This window comes from Dichomitus squalens, assembly GCF_000275845.1.
Source record: "Dichomitus squalens LYAD-421 SS1 unplaced genomic scaffold DICSQscaffold_3, whole genome shotgun sequence".
Classification (NCBI taxonomy): Eukaryota; Fungi; Basidiomycota; class Agaricomycetes; order Polyporales; family Polyporaceae; genus Dichomitus; species Dichomitus squalens.
Window position 1 is genome coordinate 840,639 of NW_006766885.1, and position 16,741 is coordinate 857,379.

At 57.2% G+C, this 16,741-nt stretch overlaps 7 protein-coding genes across 7 annotated transcripts; 1 reads left to right on the forward strand and 6 right to left on the reverse strand.

Moving 5' to 3' along the window:
- Window positions 1-1,002: 1,002 nt before the first annotated feature.
- DICSQDRAFT_132813 (uncharacterized protein) lies at window positions 1,003-5,111 on the reverse strand. Its single transcript, XM_007361827.1, has 3 exons — window positions 3,760-5,111; window positions 2,977-3,707; window positions 1,003-2,918 (listed from the first exon to the last, which is right to left on the reverse strand). The coding sequence occupies exons 1-3, from the start codon at window positions 4,870-4,872 to the stop codon at window positions 1,529-1,531; spliced, it is 3,234 nt and encodes a 1,077-aa protein (XP_007361889.1). The 5' UTR covers window positions 4,873-5,111; the 3' UTR covers window positions 1,003-1,528.
- A 215-nt stretch (window positions 5,112-5,326) lies between these two features.
- On the reverse strand, window positions 5,327-6,842 carry DICSQDRAFT_79251 (NADH-ubiquinone oxidoreductase 20 kDa subunit). The gene is made up of 7 exons (XM_007361828.1): window positions 6,783-6,842; window positions 6,672-6,722; window positions 6,395-6,610; window positions 6,109-6,288; window positions 5,685-5,765; window positions 5,510-5,624; window positions 5,327-5,449 (listed from the first exon to the last, which is right to left on the reverse strand). Exons 1-7 carry the CDS (start codon window positions 6,808-6,810, stop codon window positions 5,437-5,439), a joined length of 684 nt encoding a protein of 227 aa, XP_007361890.1. The 5' UTR covers window positions 6,811-6,842; the 3' UTR covers window positions 5,327-5,436.
- Window positions 6,843-7,168: 326 nt separating this feature from the next.
- Window positions 7,169-9,083, reverse strand: DICSQDRAFT_79252 (kinase-like protein). Its single transcript, XM_007361829.1, has 3 exons — window positions 8,523-9,083; window positions 8,002-8,463; window positions 7,169-7,943 (listed from the first exon to the last, which is right to left on the reverse strand). The coding sequence occupies exons 1-3, from the start codon at window positions 8,718-8,720 to the stop codon at window positions 7,560-7,562; spliced, it is 1,044 nt and encodes a 347-aa protein (XP_007361891.1). The 5' UTR covers window positions 8,721-9,083; the 3' UTR covers window positions 7,169-7,559.
- A 308-nt stretch (window positions 9,084-9,391) lies between these two features.
- Window positions 9,392-10,076, reverse strand: DICSQDRAFT_152503 (uncharacterized protein; the record flags this gene model as incomplete). The annotated part of the gene is made up of 1 exon (XM_007361830.1): window positions 9,392-10,076. A coding segment is annotated over exon 1 (318 nt), but the record flags the coding sequence as incomplete, so codon positions are not given.
- Window positions 10,077-10,135: 59 nt separating this feature from the next.
- On the reverse strand, window positions 10,136-12,876 carry DICSQDRAFT_159443 (uncharacterized protein). The gene is made up of 11 exons (XM_007361831.1): window positions 12,436-12,876; window positions 12,038-12,078; window positions 11,794-11,982; window positions 11,555-11,651; window positions 11,423-11,514; window positions 11,248-11,360; window positions 11,176-11,182; window positions 11,073-11,123; window positions 10,562-11,012; window positions 10,436-10,503; window positions 10,136-10,370 (listed from the first exon to the last, which is right to left on the reverse strand). Exons 1-11 carry the CDS (start codon window positions 12,834-12,836, stop codon window positions 10,330-10,332), a joined length of 1,551 nt encoding a protein of 516 aa, XP_007361893.1. The 5' UTR covers window positions 12,837-12,876; the 3' UTR covers window positions 10,136-10,329.
- Window positions 12,877-13,376: 500 nt separating this feature from the next.
- DICSQDRAFT_166307 (uncharacterized protein) lies at window positions 13,377-14,001 on the forward strand (the record flags this gene model as incomplete). Its single annotated transcript, XM_007361832.1, has 5 exons — window positions 13,377-13,386; window positions 13,468-13,542; window positions 13,605-13,642; window positions 13,708-13,783; window positions 13,973-14,001. The coding sequence occupies 5 exons, from the start codon at window positions 13,377-13,379 to the stop codon at window positions 13,999-14,001; spliced, it is 228 nt and encodes a 75-aa protein (XP_007361894.1).
- Window positions 14,002-14,352: 351 nt separating this feature from the next.
- DICSQDRAFT_98929 (uncharacterized protein) lies at window positions 14,353-16,691 on the reverse strand. Its single transcript, XM_007361833.1, has 3 exons — window positions 15,385-16,691; window positions 15,277-15,329; window positions 14,353-15,226 (listed from the first exon to the last, which is right to left on the reverse strand). Exons 1-3 carry the CDS (start codon window positions 16,505-16,507, stop codon window positions 14,636-14,638), a joined length of 1,767 nt encoding a protein of 588 aa, XP_007361895.1. The 5' UTR covers window positions 16,508-16,691; the 3' UTR covers window positions 14,353-14,635.
- Window positions 16,692-16,741: the final 50 nt, after the last annotated feature.

A 16,741-nucleotide genomic window follows, 5' to 3' on the forward strand; every position in this document is an offset into this window, starting at 1 on the left:
GAGAAAGGAAGGAGCCATCATGACAAAGCGAACTGCATGCCAAATACAGACATGACATAAGCCACTCCAGTCACGTGCTGATGATGAGCAGAACATGCCGCCTGTTTAGCGCCCAAGATCCACAGACTGTTTCAAACCCCGCCTAGAAATCTACGGACGTCCGTAGAGCCGTAAATCCTTAGGGCCTGTTCGGCAAAGAGTTGGAGTTACGAGTCACCGGCATTTTGTCACGTGGCGGCACTTCCGAGAATTTCTGCGCGAGTTAGAGTTACAGGAGCGGAGTATCCGTGAAATCCGGAGGAGACAAGCGCCCTGAACTCGTACATGTATCTAGTATACCAATAGCTATGGCTTATCAGATGGGCTCTGCTTCATCCCTGCTTCACCGTGGTCTACACAAGAGCAGCTGTCAAAATTTACCAAGCAATCCATCGGGCTCATATAGAGCGCCGAAGACAGGCTATAATAGCAGTAACTGTCATTATTTTGGCTGGGCAGGCCTTGGTAGTAGCCTGCTCTAATCCCTCAAGTAGGATGGCCTCAGATGTCTGATCACATTCTACACCGGTCATCATAGCCATCCCAATACTCTATACAGAGAGAATCAAGCAGGCTGCCAAAAGGGTAGAGCCTCAAGACAAATTACGACGTGAGCTGATAACAACCGCCCGGAGTTGCTGGGAGGCATCCGAACGCATGCACTCGCCCGAGTAACTCGAGTTCTCTCGAAATCGAAAACCGAGATATTATTACTATATTTGGGCATGAAATGCCGGTAACTCTAACTCCAACTCTTTGCCGAACAGGCCCTAAATATCTCGCCCACGAGGTCACCAAACACCCCAGCCTACATTAGAAAGGAGACGACAAACGCGGCAAATTAAGAATGCTCTGATTGATGTACACGTACACCGACCATCGATAGTGTAATAGAGATAAACGGCGACAGGTCAGGTGGCAACGATTACATAGGAAACGAGGGAGATGGATGTGGGAGAGATTCAAAAGATGCCGTGCGATATGCGGGCGGCGTGGCGTGTAATGCGAGGCAGTGGTGATGTGAAAAGAGAGAGCGTCCGTCGGCTGACGTCGTGGGTAGTGGGACGAAAGCGATGCAACACGAAGGCAATGAGTGCGGACGACAGGAGGCGGACAAAAGGTACAGGAGCAGTGAGCGACGGGTAACTCGGAGTCGAGCAATAGCTGAGCAGAGTAGGGAGACGTGCGAAGATGCGGGTGAGATGAATGGAGTGATTGAAGAGCGAGTGGACCAATGCCAAGGATTAGTGTCTAGTGAACAGCACGCTTGCGATCACGGTATGGCATGGAGGAAGCGAATGGTCGATGGTGAGATACGTACAATGAGGGTGAGTAGTACGATGCAAATGAGCTAAGGCCGAGGGGGGCCCTGTTTTAAACCATTAGAAGGGGAGTATGGGCATTGCAAGGTATTCGGGTCGATACAACCACAGGCGATAGTGGAATTCCAATCCAAGGACCTGAACCAAACTAAGATGTGCGAGAATGACTACCGCATAACCTCTAGACGCTGGTCACTGGATGGGTAGCGATACGCAACAAATTCCGGGTCCTGGTCCACCAGCTCAGCGATGTTCTTCGACACAACAGACATCCTCGGCATGCTGCTGTGGGAAGACCCGGGACCACTCATACCCACGCCGTGCATACTGGGGTCGTCCCGCTGGTCAGACACAGACGACCGGTACGGATTGTAGTCGAGCGGGTCCATGGAGCCGTTAGGCAGGCCGCTCGTGAACATTGCCGACTCCGGCCGCTCCGTCTCCCCAGATTTCTTCCCAAAGAGTGATGCGAGGCCGAACCTACTGCGCCGCTGCTTTGGCTTCGCGGGTGTCGTCAGCGACCGCTTGCTGTCTGCCGAAGGACCCCACTGGTTCAACGCCGGACTTGACGCGCCAAATTCAGCGTATTTCTCCTCGGTGAGGTAGGGAGGAACGTTGAGTGGAGCCCGTGCGTATGGATTCCGGAGAGGCAGACTCTGCACAGCAGGGTGAGGCGTTGAGGCCATACCACCAAACGATTGCCGTCTTACCTCAGGGGTACGGAACGGCGCCTGAGGGGGAAGTAGACCGCGGCTTGTAGGACCGGATGGAGTCTGGAGGAGGTCATACATCGTCTGCGGACGGCTCTCGGGGACAGGATGAGAAGGGAAATCAACCCTAACATCCCCTGGAAGAGGAGGGAGGGACTTGTCGCGCCGCATAATGACGGCTGACTGGGGCCGAGCAGCGGGGGTCGACACACCGGGCGCATGAGGTCCAAGACTGGACAGCGTGCGTGACGAGCTGCGTGTGGTCCGGCCCCGCGGCTCAACCTCATTTGGCGTCCCGTCGTTAGATGGACCGAGCTCGAATGTCGATATGCGGTGTTCCGGAACAACCATCTCTGGTATAGGTTGGTCCTTGAGGTGCTCACCGCCTGGCTCTCTATCCGGAACGGGGTAACGCGACGATGTCGGAGAAGGCAGAGCACTGGAAGGAGCCGTTGGCGGCGAAGAAGCCCATTGCGAGAACTGATTGGGCGAAACAGACGATAGCAAGGAAGGTGTGGAGACGTGCCGTCTTCCAGCACCTTCACGGTCAACAAGATATGATAGCGGCGGAGGTGGTGCCAGCGGCGCGTCATCCTCGTGTCTATCCACGGATCGTGATTGACTGACACCCTTTGACGCGGATTTGGAACTTCCTGTAACCAGCTTCCATATCTTCTTGAGGCCATTCTTCTTCTTGGTGGACGCTGGCGCCGTCGAACCGACCGGCTCTGGCGAGGTCACCGCCCGAGGCCAAGACTGGGAAGCCCGTAAAGTCGGAGCGTTACTGCTAAGGTCGATCGCCGAAGGATGCGCAGCAAAGTACTGCCGCTCTTGTTGCAAAGCGACGCTATATAGAATAGGTCACTATGAGCTGAGGTAGCCATGATAGAAGGCGTCGCACGCACTGCATATCCATCATGCTACCCGTGGTAGGGGCCATACTATCCCGACTGTGCCAGGCAGCACTGAGGTTCTTGAAGCCAAAGAACCGGGACCGCCTCGGAGAGGAGGCGACACTCTGCACCTCGGAGAACGACGCTTGCGACTGAGCACGAAGCAGCGTCTGCGGGCGTTCCCCACCAACGGCGAGGACACTATTAGGCCGAAGGGAGAAGGTCTGAGAGTACCGCGAATCGCGATGATTAGAGAAAAATCCGCTGTCCACGTGTGGCAACGGGCTGGCGAGGGGCGCGGAGTAAACCGATGCAACATCCGCGGCAGAGCGGGAACTCCGAGAAGACTTGCGCGCACGGCTCTTCTCGCGCCTTTCCTCTTTGCGCCTTTTATCCCGCTCTTCCTTCTCCTCTTTCCGAAGGTCGACATGTTCGATGATCATGCCATTTTCCAGGAGCGTAACCTCACGGGAATGGCCTTGGGCTGGAGAGGCGGAAGGAATGGAACCTGCGCGCGGGGTCTTGATACGCAGCGCGCCATAATCGTCCGCTGGACTTGAGCTATTACCGAGCTCATACGCTGATCGTCGGAGTTGAGAGAAGGTATCGCGCATCTTCTCGTCAAGCAGCCGAGACTCGCGCAGCGCCTGTGCACGGGCCAGGGCGTCTGCCTCTAGGAGCTGCCGTTGCGACTTGACGTATTGGTCGAGGGTTTGCTGGCGGGACGACGGTTCCTTGGGGTTCTAAACGAACATCAGTCGACAGCTCTCAAGGCGATGATGGAACACGACGCACGATGCTCAGCCAGAACCTGAGATTCTCCTCTGTCAACCTCCCGCCCTTCGCTCGCGGTCGTGAATGGTTATCCGAGGACGCACCACCCGACGCCTCCTCTTCCTCTTCACGCCGGCACAACTCCTCATAAAGAACGTCGCTTTCTCGATCCCACACCCCGGGACTCGTGACATCCACGTCCGCCATATCTTGGTCCCGCATGGCGCACTCCACGCAAACCTCCTCTTTCGGCACTTGCGGGGGCGAGAAGGAGGGCTGCATTGCAGGAGCCGGAGAGGGTGTGATATACGTCGGATGTTGCGCATATGCCCGAGGTTTAGGGGAGATAGGAATCTGCATCGTGGAGGGATTGTAGGTAGGGCCAGCAGAAAGTGGTACAATAGGTGCCATTGGGGCGGCGTTCAAGCTAGCGCCGTTGCCAGCACCCGGGAGCGAAGGGTGGCGGGGCGAAGAAGTCGCTCCAGGGGATAGAAACGGACCACCGAGACTGGCACCGGGAGGGAACGGTAGGTTGGTAGTGTGGTGGGAAGGGGTGTGTGCAGCGACATTGTACTGGTCACCTGATGGTCTAGGAAGCGACATCCGCTGTCCCATATCAGGCGACTGGGGAAGGGGGACCGAGGCTGCAAGTGCAGGATCGCCAGGTGCAGCGTCGTTCGTGGCCGGTTCGTCTACGAGGTACGGGTCGACAGCAGAGTTCCCGGCAGTTCGTGGAGACTCCCTGGCGTTGGGCAACTGAGACTGCACCTCGAGGACGGCAGCTGTAGGATCCTCTTGCGCCGGATCCCAGTGAGCAGGCTCCTGGGTGATGTTCTCACCGATCCATGATTTCGCGGAGGTTGAGGTATCGGGCCTGTGTGTCTTGTCGTAACTGGCGCGGAGTGCTGCTGTCATGCCCGCGTCAAGTGCGGGATCGACGCCGCTGGACTCGGGGCAAGAGGAGATGGCTGATGGTTTGACAGAAGGGAGACTTGGATAGCGATCGTCACGTAGGTCGAAGTCCGTCAGTGTAAGCCGTTTCGAAGAGTAGCTGTTCGATTGCGAATGGGAGTGAACCTCGTTGAGTGGGGAGCCAGCAGTCTCTGGTGGGGGAAGGTGCACGGCGGTCGCCATGACGGGGGGGGGGACCTAGGAAACGACGCACTCAAATGCGAAAACGAGGAAAATGCGACGGTTGAAGGGCGTTGATGGGTGAGCACGAGGCGGGGAACACAGCCCGAAGGAGAATATTACGTTGATGAGCGACAAAGAACAAGCGCACTACTAAGCACTTCGCTCGCTGCTCTACCGGGACCGTGAGCAGGTGCGCAAGTGTAGTGTCGCCGAGCAGGTGAACGAGAGAGATGCTGAAGGCAAGGGCAGAAGCAGCGAGGACGACGGCGAGGGCCAGTGTCGGTCGTTCGGCAACCCCCCGCATTCCTTATTAGGCGACCAAGTGCCACGCCCTCTTGGCTAGATCTAATAGGGAGCTCCGGTCTCAAACAACCCCACAATCTCCGGGTCCTCATGTTCGAATCACACATTGATTCATCCAGCCGGTACATATATCAGCTCATGCGTCTCACGCCACGTCTTGCCGACAGCAAACGACAGGGCTCGAATATCGTTCATTCTGCAACTCAATAGGAAATAGTAGTAAGAATGGTCCCTGATAAACTAGTCTATCCATGGGCTAAACTACTTCCGATACCTGGAGTAATTCGAGGTCAGCAACTTCGGACGGAACAATCTTAATGCACGTGAAACCCACCAGAGGACGCCCTTCCTGCTCCGCCGCATCTTGCGCTGGAGCTGGAGCATGCCGTAGAGCAAGGCCTCGGCTGTCGGGGGGCAACCGGGGACGTAGATATCGACCGGGACGATACCTGTGGGCCGCGCATGAATATCTCAACAGACACGACATTCATAATCAATGAAACACGTACGGTCGCATCCGCGAACAACTGAGTATGAGTAGTGGTAGTAACCGCCACCGTTCGCACATGAGCCCATGGAGATCACCCATCCTGTGTACACTAATCAGTAACTGACAAGGTATGGTAGCGCAGGCCTCTTCCGGACGTCGGACTCGTGACCAAGCAGGCCTTCCTCACTGAACTGGATGGCCAATGGCGTAATGAACCAGCCTTCCATGCTATGCTGGGAAGACACGTTTCATTACCCCCGCCTTTCTGCGTCTACGAACTGAAGATGAGATGCGGCGAACCAATGTCACCGAACAACACCCTCCTCGCAAGGTGGGGATCCTCTGCTCGCCATCTCCAGGAGCGGGCTCAGTGCGCCTCGAATCTTTCGAAGGCAGAAGACACGAATTCCGACGTCTGATGAGGTATGAACGAAGAGACTCACGAGGCTCGGGCATCTGGTCGTAAACCTTGCGAAGCGCGGGGGCCATCTTGTTCGTCAGCGTGCCCGCGACAATCATGATGTCGGACTGCCTAGGACTCGCACGGAACACGACGCCCAGACGGTCCTGGTCGTACCGCGCCGCGGCCATGTGCATCATCTCTACGGCGCAGCACGCAAGACCTGGGCGCCGCGAACACGGGAAGCAATAGGGTTCGAGGCAATAGGGGGGACAAAACGGAAGTGAGCCTTTCTGAGATGGCGTGGAAGGACGAACGCGGGTGCGCACCGAACGTCATGGGCCACATGGAACCCTGTCGTGCCCAGTTCGCGATCTTGTCCAGCGTCGAGAGGACATACTCCGCCTTGTTCGAGGGAGTCTCCAAGCTCAGCTGGTTCGAGCCGCGCTTCGCAATTTGGGTGATAGGCTCAGCCGGATTGGTAGAGTCCGTAGGTATCGTAGAGGGCGAAGAGGCACGTTGTGATGAGTGAAGCTGGCGTGCAGCTGAGCGAGAGTGGTACAATTTGTAAGCACATACAGCGATGCAGGATATGTGCCAACTTACCGTAGACACCAACTTGGGGTCGCAGAGCTGCTCGCCGACCAGCGTTCGCAACTGTGCAGAGGGAACAGTGAGCAACATACCTAGAAGAGGGAAAAGATGGTGCAAACGTACGCGCTGAGTGGAAATGAGAGAGCGACATGGTGATGGCGGGACGGAAAGGCTCAAGCTGAGCTCACCGTCAGTGACGATGAGCGGAAGTGTTTGCTAAGCGCGCATTATGATTGGCTGACACGGAGCAACCCTGTGCCGGAATCCTCCGGGCGTCTCCCAATACGTTCGAGCCCTGCAGCCGTTTTCTCAAATTCATTATATTTGGGACTCTGCCTGTCAACACAACCTCTACTCATTCATCTGGTCGCCTGAACTACATGCTCGAAGTTGTTACATGGGTGCTTTGGTAGTGATGGAACCTAAAAGCTAACGACGTAATGGAACATATTAAGCTTGCAGCTTCACAAGGATTAGTGTACGGCTACGATCTACAAAACTTAAAGGGTGGGATTGGGGCGAACTTATGAGTGGTATCATAATGCTACGCTATGTATGCGGGCGACCGCATGACGAATGACTGTGTGATATGCAAGATGGAGATGATGCGGTAGAGAAGCGCTTGTACGGGATGACTGCATGGGTATGGTGTGTAACATAAGGAATGTGGTGATAGGGACGGTATGTAGCGGAGAGCGAGATTGCATATCAGAATCGCGGCGTAGGATGGAAGAGAAGACAAAAACAAAAGGAATAAGAATATGTCCAAGTCCGTTCCATGTCCTTGCGCCGCCGCCAGAGCGGACGCAGATCATAAACTCGTCGCAAGACGTCATAAAGGCCGTGATAGTGCGAATGGAGCGTCCATGCGTCGATGACGGCTGATGTGCTTACGAACGCTCAATCGCATCCGCGACTCTCGAGCGCACCCTGTAACCAGGGATGGTTCCGTACTTCGAGTATATCCGCACGAACATGGGGGTCCTTCTCCAGGCACCTATGCATGAGAGAAATCGCGGACTTGCTGATACGACCCGATTTTGGCTCCCGGACGACGACGCGACCTTCCTTCGCGTCCTGCTCGGTCGGGAAAGGAGAGTGGCCGGTGAGAAGGTAAGAGAGGAGGACTCCGAGCGTCCAGATCTCTGCAGGAGGCGCCTTATACGGCTGCTTGCAGAGGATCTCCGAGGATGCATAGGCTGTTGTTCCGAAGAATAAGTGGTATGTTGGACGAGGTTTCGTGGGATCTGCGACAACTGCGCTGCCGAAATCGATGAGCTTGACCTAGATCACGTCGGCGTGAGCGGAGCTTGACACATTCACGTCGCACAACGTTACGTACCCGCAAGTCAGAGTCGACCACAAGGTTTTCGTCCTTGATGTCGCAATGAGTGATACCTTGGCTGTCGAGATAGTACACCGCCTCGACGACTTGTGCGAAGACGTAGCGCGCCTGATTCTCTGACAACCGCTTGTGCTTGCTCTGCTCAATGCACTCGAAAAGGTCATGAGAGGCACGGCGCGTGAACTTAGGAGGAGCGTCCTGAGGGAGCTTAAGCAATTCCTCGCCGAAACCATTCTGGACGTCCGCGCCGACGGGCTTCCCGAGCGGAAGCTGACAGTTGCCCGACAACTGCGGTGGTGTACGCGGCCCCTCCGAGTCAAGCATCGACGCAATAGAAGCGGATGGAGACAGCAGCGGCGTCGTCACAGGGGTCGGTACAGCAAGCTTCCCAGGGGCGGACGTCTGCTTCCCCTTCTTCTGCTTCTTGGAGACCCACGGGGTACCGTGGAGCTCCTGCACCTGTAATCGTGGGGAGGGATTAGGTTTCCAATCGTGGGCACATGTCGCGGATCACCCACCAGGTAGAAGTAGACCTCGTCCTCGAACAGGTCTAGGCACTTGACGATGTTCTCGTGGTTCACGAGGCTGAGGAGCATGACCTCCGTGGGGACGCGCCCAAACACGTCGTCCTCCCACCACGCGTGCTCTGGCACCTTCTCCTTGATTATGAACTTCACTGCGACCTCATGGCCCTCTATACGATGGCGCGCCGTCATGACAAAGCCATAGCCTCCGGCGCCCAGCTCGTCCTGGAGGTGATAGTGCTGCACGAAAAAGGGGTTGAGAACGTGCTCCGGGTGGAACCGTGAAGAGTACAGGCGCCCCTTGCAGAGCACCGAGTCCTCATTCAGGTAATCTTCCGCAGGGAAGGATGGGGCGCTATCGTCGTGCACACGTGCGGGCGAGAGAAGAAGCGATGGAGGATCGTCCGAATCGTCGCAGCCGATATTGGACAATGTCAGGGAAGGAAGGGACGATAGTCTGCCGCCCGACGGAGAAGCGTCGGGGAGAAGATACGGGGATGTGGAAAACGCGGGCGAATTTGGACGGAGTGTCTGGCGCGTCGGGGTAAAGGGTGACGCAGTCGGGTCTAGGGCACGAGAAGAATATGTGGGCGATGGGAAGCACGTCGTTTCCCGCGACCCGTCTGGAATGCTGAGAGGGCGAGAAGGCGAGAGGTCGGAGAAGATGGAGTCGTGAGAATGTTCTGCGTCGGTTGCAGAAGCGCGGTAGGACGAACGATCCTGGTGCGGTCTGGGGCTATAGCGGACCTTCCGAATGTCAAAGTACGAGTCCGCCATTCGATCGGTGTCGCAGGGATGGTACGCTTCCCGCGAGAAATGGGCTTGTTCGCAGATATCGCAGGAATGTAGGCGATGGTCGTGGTGCTCTGTGAGGGGAGTGTGCAAACTGTCTCCATCGTCCGAGGACATATCTCCGGAGTCCGACGACGGGGAAAACGCGCCAAACAAAGGAGTCGAGACTGGGAGGATGCGGGCGAGGGTGGTGCTGCCCGTATTCAGCATGGCGAGGGAGCGGGGAAGGTGGCACAGGGAGGATAGAGGATGGGGGTGGACGACAAGGGCAGAACCTGAACACTGTGTGACGGGTATTTATTCGAACCAAGGGGACGAATGACGTCCGAACAGGGAAGCGGCCACTCGAGGACAAGAAGCAGAGCATGAGCCACCGCCCGATCGCCTTCATTAGCTGTCAACATCACACTCCTTGTCGACACGTTTATCCGCTCCAGCGTGTCCATTGCGTCCGTGTGCGTGTGGCTGATCTCATCCACGCGGATGGCCCAGCTCTGCACGCCCGGGGAAAAGGCTGAGCGTGGCAGCCCGTTGAGGGAACTGTCGATCGCCTGGATACTCCTCGATGGTCCGTCGATAGAACATCGACAAGCGTCAATGCCACCGTCACTGTCGCGGGAAAACACGCCTGGGAAATCATCGTGGGCGAGATAACGACATATGAGCGCATACACGTCTGCGCTGCTCAACTCTTAGGGATGAAATCCAGATGGAGCTGCGGGAAGACCACGAACAAACACAAGAAGACGGCGGGACAAGGTAAGGGCGCGCGCGTCTAGCCACAGCAATCGCAAACGCAGATCTCGTCTCAGTACGTCAGATCGCATTACGTTATATAAAAGGCAACATTGCATACATCGTTCGTTCTCGACGTCGCCGTTCGTGGCACTGTATCACAGACCCACAAATATCCTCCTCTGACAGCGCGCCGCCGGCTTACTCGAGTCCGGGGACGAAAGCTATAATAGCCGAGCACGGAGCAGTGCATAAATACTCCGACAATACAGGGTCACTTAGGCTCTTCCGACAGTGCCCACATGTAATACACTCCTGTTCCAAGGTTTGACCGTCATCAACACGTCATACGACTACTCCAGGACGGTACGGAAACGCACCAAGGCTGCGGTACGGCCTCCAGCTCTCTGCGAGCGCCTCCATTTCCATTGGGGTTAACAGCGCCCCCCTACGTGTAACCTGTCAGGAACACGAAGTCGTCGGCATTCTAGACGAAGGACACATACTTGATCTTGTTCTTCCCGGTCAACCGAGTCTTCATCTGTGCCACAGTGAGACCCTCCGGCAGAGGCGGGACTTCGAATCCTATCCCGACCTCGTCCGGGTTCCCGAGCATGTTCAGTGTCTTGTTGATCGACGGCGTGAATGCAGGGGGGAGAACCATGCCCGTATCGGCCTCTACGGCCGCTTCCTTCGCGGCCTTCCCCTTCCCTTTTTTGTTCTGAACAGAAGGGGAGAGGGCGTCCGGAGCTGCCGGGAGGGCGGACGCGTGGGCAGTCGTTGCTCTGACTTCATTCTGACTTTGGCTGATCTCTTGACTGGTCCCGCTGTCTGCGGTAAGTTGAGTATCCGTGGTATCCTGGTCGTTCAGCTTGTCTTGTCTGATGAACACCGCATGCGATGGCGAGTGCAGGGATATGAACCACCGCAGCATACCACGTTGGACACCCAGATCCCCTGACCATTCCAATAAAAGTCAGGCTATGCCTGTTCAAGACATTCAGAAATAAAACATGCCAACGGGGAGGATGTCCGGTCGGCGGAGAGAGAACATGGCGAACATGTCAACTACAGCAGCGCTCAGAGGCTTCCGTCGCATTTACGCCACTAGCAGACATACCGGTCCACTGCGGTGAAGTGAACGGCCCTCAGTCAACCATTCATATTCGGCGGCCGCAAGAAGAACGCTTACTGTCCCAATCCCCCGCACTGCAGTGAGCATCTTGTGGAGCTCCTCGTCGTCGGCCTCGAGCAGCTTTCTCGTCGACAAGGTCCCATCAGCAAACTTGCCCGCGAGGTCAAGGACTGCGTGTGTCAGACGTCAACATCAGACTTGCCTTCCTACACCACAGATGCCAATGACGCACCGTACTCGGCCTTCCGACCGCTCAGGCCAGCAGTCCTGAGCGTTGCTACGTCCTTGGCGATCACTTGATGCGCCGAGGGGAAGAAGTCGGACCTTTTGACCGAAGACCGCGCAATCAGCGCTTCAAACACACCGGCTAGCTCGAGGAGACACGTACTGGCTCTCCGACACGTCTTCGGGGATTGATGGGTCGAATAGGCGCACGAATTTGTGTGTGATCGCTCTCGCCGCTTTCCAAGAAATTTGTTGCCCCCTGGTCAACGGATGACAGTGTCAGTACACCTCCCGTCATGCGAAGGCGCGACGTGAGCGAATGAATCAGCAAAAGAGTCAAGGACACGCAAGGACGAATGACTGTCACTCAAGACGCACATGCGACCTTATCTCGGTGCATCTTGGCACAGTGCAACGCAGGTACTGTTCCTGCGTTACGCGGCGGAAGCTGCGTCGAGAAGATGGGAGAGAACGTGACGCCACGAATATTCACTCGTAAATTCTCCCTGCCCTCCTGGGCCCCGGACATTCGCGTTTTCGACGGCTCTGCCACAACTCGACCTATGCCTGCGCAGGGGAGGATTTTCAATCGCCAGCAGCCTTCCCTGAGAGCGAAGCGCACTAGTCACGATCTCGCTTCCCGGGTTCTGCATTCTGGCGCCGCTGAATGACCGCACGCGTCCCAGGCAAGAGGCAAGTATGGCACAGAGACGCCGCGAAGATTCTGGCCAAGTTCATGAACCAGCATCGTCCTCATTGCTGTCCGGTACGCACGCGAAGGGCTCGTCAATCCTGTGCTCGAATCCGACGGGGGTTCGACCACAGAGAGGCCCAGACACTTCGCCGACCTATGGCCTATAGCCGCCGCAAGCGTGTTTGAAAGGAAACTCGAACCTTACGCAAAGCCCAGCCGAGAACAGCGAAAGGGACGGAATGACGATCTCACAAGATAGAATGACATAGTGTCCTGGTAGAGACTATATATCAGGTCTAGGCTATGTTACAGGAGTGTACACGCACCGAAAGGGGTCCACTCTCTCAAGATGTTCGAAAGGCTTGCATGACACCCTCTTGAACATCTCTTCGAACCGGGGGTCCACGCTAATGAGATGGTTCTTCGCAACCTCGAACGAGAAGGTGAGTACTGCCGGGACAAGCTCTTCCCCATCTGCGGCGGGTTTGGGGGTGATAGGTATCGTGGGGGCACGAGGGACCGGTGCTGTTGTCTCTTCTTCTTCCGCAGGAGTGTTTGATGACGGATTGGTAGCGCGAGCCCTTTTGGGAGGCTCGTGAAGCTCTGTATTTGCTGCCCTCTTGCCGTTGGTTTTGGGCACCACCGTCACGGTCTCCTCGACGGGCACTTTGGTGCCATTAGCGTCCACCGCAGTAGACATGCGAGTGGCCGAGCGGGTTATGCGCATGTTGAGCGAAGTCTTCTTGACGTTGCAGTGGTGATGGTCTGAGAATCTGACAAGTGTGGTGAACGAGGGAGTCTTGTTGTGGATAAGACGTCTTGCGTGACTGAGCGAAAGCAACCCAAGTGAATGTCTCATGCACAGTTGTAGATGAAGTTCAACCTTGCACTGGTGACATTGAATCAGCTATGCGGCACAACGTAAGGCGGCAGGGAGTCAGCAAACCGTCGGGGACGGAACCGCGCTGGCGCTACTACGCGCGTCGCGCGCTGGTGGCGCGTAATTACGCGTTTTGGATCACGTGTGCCGCCGCCCGCGTCGACTGCGCCACCCGCGCGGGGGCTGCGGCCTGCGCCGGAGCTCAGCCGATCCTTTCATCAGACCGCCCTTCTTGTAGAAGCCGTCCCTGGCTTGGTACCTCCTTTGCATTCTATCCGGCCTCTAACCCGGATTCCGGCCTTCATCCGCATATATACTCTGCCGCCCTGGGATTCGTCTCCTCACCTCAAACACCAACCACCACCTCCCACACATCACGATCCTATCATGTCCGGCAGTGAGTACTCGACCGATTGCGTCACCCGTGCGCCTTGAGATGCCCGCTACTGACAGCTTCCGCGGATATCTGTCCACCCAGGGTACATCGTCGTTTTCAAGGACAGCGTCAGCCAAGACGACGTGAAGAAGTACGCGGACGAGGTAAACGCGAACGGTGCGTAGCCCCGTGATACCGTGGTGTAACCTCTCAGCTCATAATCGCATCTGTTCACGCAGGTGGCGAGGTCGGAAACCACTTCGACACTCTTCTCAAGGTATGCATGACCCGCTGCAGTCCGCAGAGACGTCACTTGCCCTGACCCATGGCACCTCCTCTCAGGGCTTCTCCGCAACTATCCCAGAATCGTACCTGCAGCAACTCCAGTCCTACCAGGGCAGCGTCATCGACTACATCGGTAAGTCCATCTACCCCTTCTGTCCAGCCCCCCCCCCCCGTTGTGGTTTCCGCGCGCCTCTTGTCGCCTCGTGGTAGTCCCAGAACGATACCCTTCCCTGGGGCCCTCGAGGCGCAGATCGGACTCCTTGAGGCGTTCAGTACAGGCCCTAGAACGTCAGATAACCTAGGCGCTGACTTGCTTGTTCAGAGCCCGACAGTACTGTCACGATCCAGTAACGATCAGGATCCAGAAGACATAGGGCGTCAGACGTAGTTGAGCTTCATCGATCGACGATCGGTGATCTCGACCGCATTCTGCTGCGTTTTCACACCTTGGAGACCGTACATCTGCGAAAGTTGAAGAGCACGATGAAGGACTAGCGATCGTTGTAGCTGCTGTGCGATTAGCTGTTGTATTATCAGGGCCTGCGAATGTCATCGTATCGTGTAGCCTAGTCACCTCCTGTAGCTTGGATTACCTAGGCCTCAGCCAGGTCAACTATGCTTGATACTATACAATTGAGTGCGTTATGGCAGCCCCGCCACTGCTGTGCTCCTAACGTGCACGCCGAAGCTCGTATGTCCATGACTAAACGTGTATTGCGCGACTGCGATACATACAGGATCCTGCTATGACTAAACGTAAGGAAGGGTATCGCAAGAAAGAAGGAACGTGAGACACCAATGAAGGTCATTACTGGTCGTGATGAGATTCCACAAGACGGGTGAGGTATAACGATAGCGGAGAACAACGCCAGGGTATGGACTGCGAAACGCCAAAAACATACAGCTGTAAGAGTCCCTCATAGTCCAACAAGATAGAATGCAAAACGAGCGCAAAGACGGTATAGCAACGCACAGCCGTCCACGCTCAGGCCGACACCGCGGCGACAGGAACGCCGTTCATCACCCCGGGCTTCGCCCCAGCCTCGCCGACGGCAGCGATCCCGTTCTCGTCCACCTTGTCCGCGGCCTCCTCAGAGAGTCCTGCCGCAGCGGCTCCCACTGACTTGATCAGCGACTCGGAGGCAGGAGGCGTGGGCGGGGTCACCGTCACCCCGGGCACACCCTGCTCCTGGTTTCCCGGCACACTCTCAGACGTGATCGCCGCGGCTCCAAGGGGCGCGACGAGCACGGGCGCACTATCGTGAGTCGGGAGCGAGGGCGTGGGCACGACTGCGCCCGCTCCTGGCGCCGGCGCTGAGGGTGCTGAGGGGGGAGGAGAGGGGTTGACGGGAGGTTCGGGAAAGTCCCACGGGCGGGGTACGAGCGCGGCGGGCATGATCCACGTTGCGGCGCAGACGACGCCCTTGCCCTTGTCCTGGGAGCGGATCTGGTTGAACTCCATGTCGATGTAGGTGGAGAAGTAGCGAACGAAGGGGAGGATCTCGGCCACGCCGCCGTTGCCCACCGAGAGCGCGGTGAGGAAGTTGACGACGGTGTGCGCGACAGATGGGGCATTCTGTAGAGTCGTGCGTCAGCAGACGTATGCTTATGAGGAAGGATGCATACACTGAGGAACTTCACGGAGGGCTCGGGAACGACGAGCTCAAGACCCCACCAGTCTGAGAAAAGTGCTGTCAACCGGATGGACGATGCAGAGTACGCATACACACGTACAAGTGAGGACGGACATGCGATCCGTGGGCGGGAAGACGCCATCATGCGAGGGGAGAATAGACTTGCCCGTCGCATACCCCAAAGCCATCAGTTGCGGCGTAATCTCCTCGACACCCTCGATGACCGCCTTGGCGGAAGGAACAGCGCCGCTCAAGATGCCCGGCTGGTCTCCAGGCTGCCCAAGGCCCCAGTTCGGCACCGTTAGAAGACTGACGACATCGACGTCCTTGAACACGCTGGTCAGTTTCGCCAGCGATGTGGCCGTCACGCTCGTGATACCGCTGACAGCCTCTGTCAAGTCCAAGTTGCGCGCCACGGTAGGCGGGGAACCTTTCGGCGACGGTTTCCCCGAAGCTGAGGGTGACGGGGCGGCCACCTCCACCTTATCCAACTTCGCGAAGTGCCGTACGTCCGCCTCGGAGTCGGTCATCGGCAGGCAGACCGCATGGATAGGCCCCTTCGACAGAGCCTTGATGTCTTCGCCGGCGCTCGTCTTACCCACGACGACGGGCACGTCCGAGCTTGGGAGCTGGCGCAGCTGTGCGATAACCTTGTTCGCCTGCTTCGGCTCCAACAACTGTGCCTTCACCTTGTGCACCTTCTGGTTCGAGGCCGCCGTCACTGCAACCTTCGAGCTCTTCGGAAGGGCAGCGGATGGGACGGAGAAAGGGCCAACGATGAGCTCCCGCACGACCAGCGCGGAGTCGCGCGCCCTCCTCTCGGAGCGGGTGCGGACCATCTTGCGTTCAACGTACTCCTGGCGAGCCCTCGCCTCCTTCTCGGCCTCCTCGCGTGCTGGGGGAAGTGTATGCTTACGATCTTGGGTGTTCTTGGGCTGGACAAGAATACGCCAAGAGAAGCGCTTCTGCGATGGGGGGCGGGGCTCGGGGTCAGCAGGTGCTGAGCTCTGTTCTCCGGCAGAAGGTACGGGCTCCTCCTCCTGCGTAGGGACCTCTGCTCCGTTGCCCGAGGTTGCGGGTGTTGCAGCCTCGCCAGCAGGCTTGAGCTCACGCGCAGGTTGCGCCGCCTCTGCAGACGGTTTGGTGGGCTCTGACGGCAGCTTACCCTCAGTAGCGGGCTCCTTCGTCTTTCCTGCAGGTTGGGACCAAAATCCAAAGACCATGATGGCTGAGAGACGGTCTGTTGTCACTAGACGGGATGTAGCGCCTGAACGATCGGTGGGAAGACAGAAGAGCGCGGGGTTGGGCTGCACTGCGTCAAGCAGGCTTATATGTGCCGCAGACAGTAGTGCTAGCCTGTGCCTGGAGTAGCTGATGCGGGTGCTGGAGGCAAAGAGGAGGCAGACGGAGGGAGTGAAGAGAGCGCAAGGTCTGACAGGCGGCCACGGAGGACGACA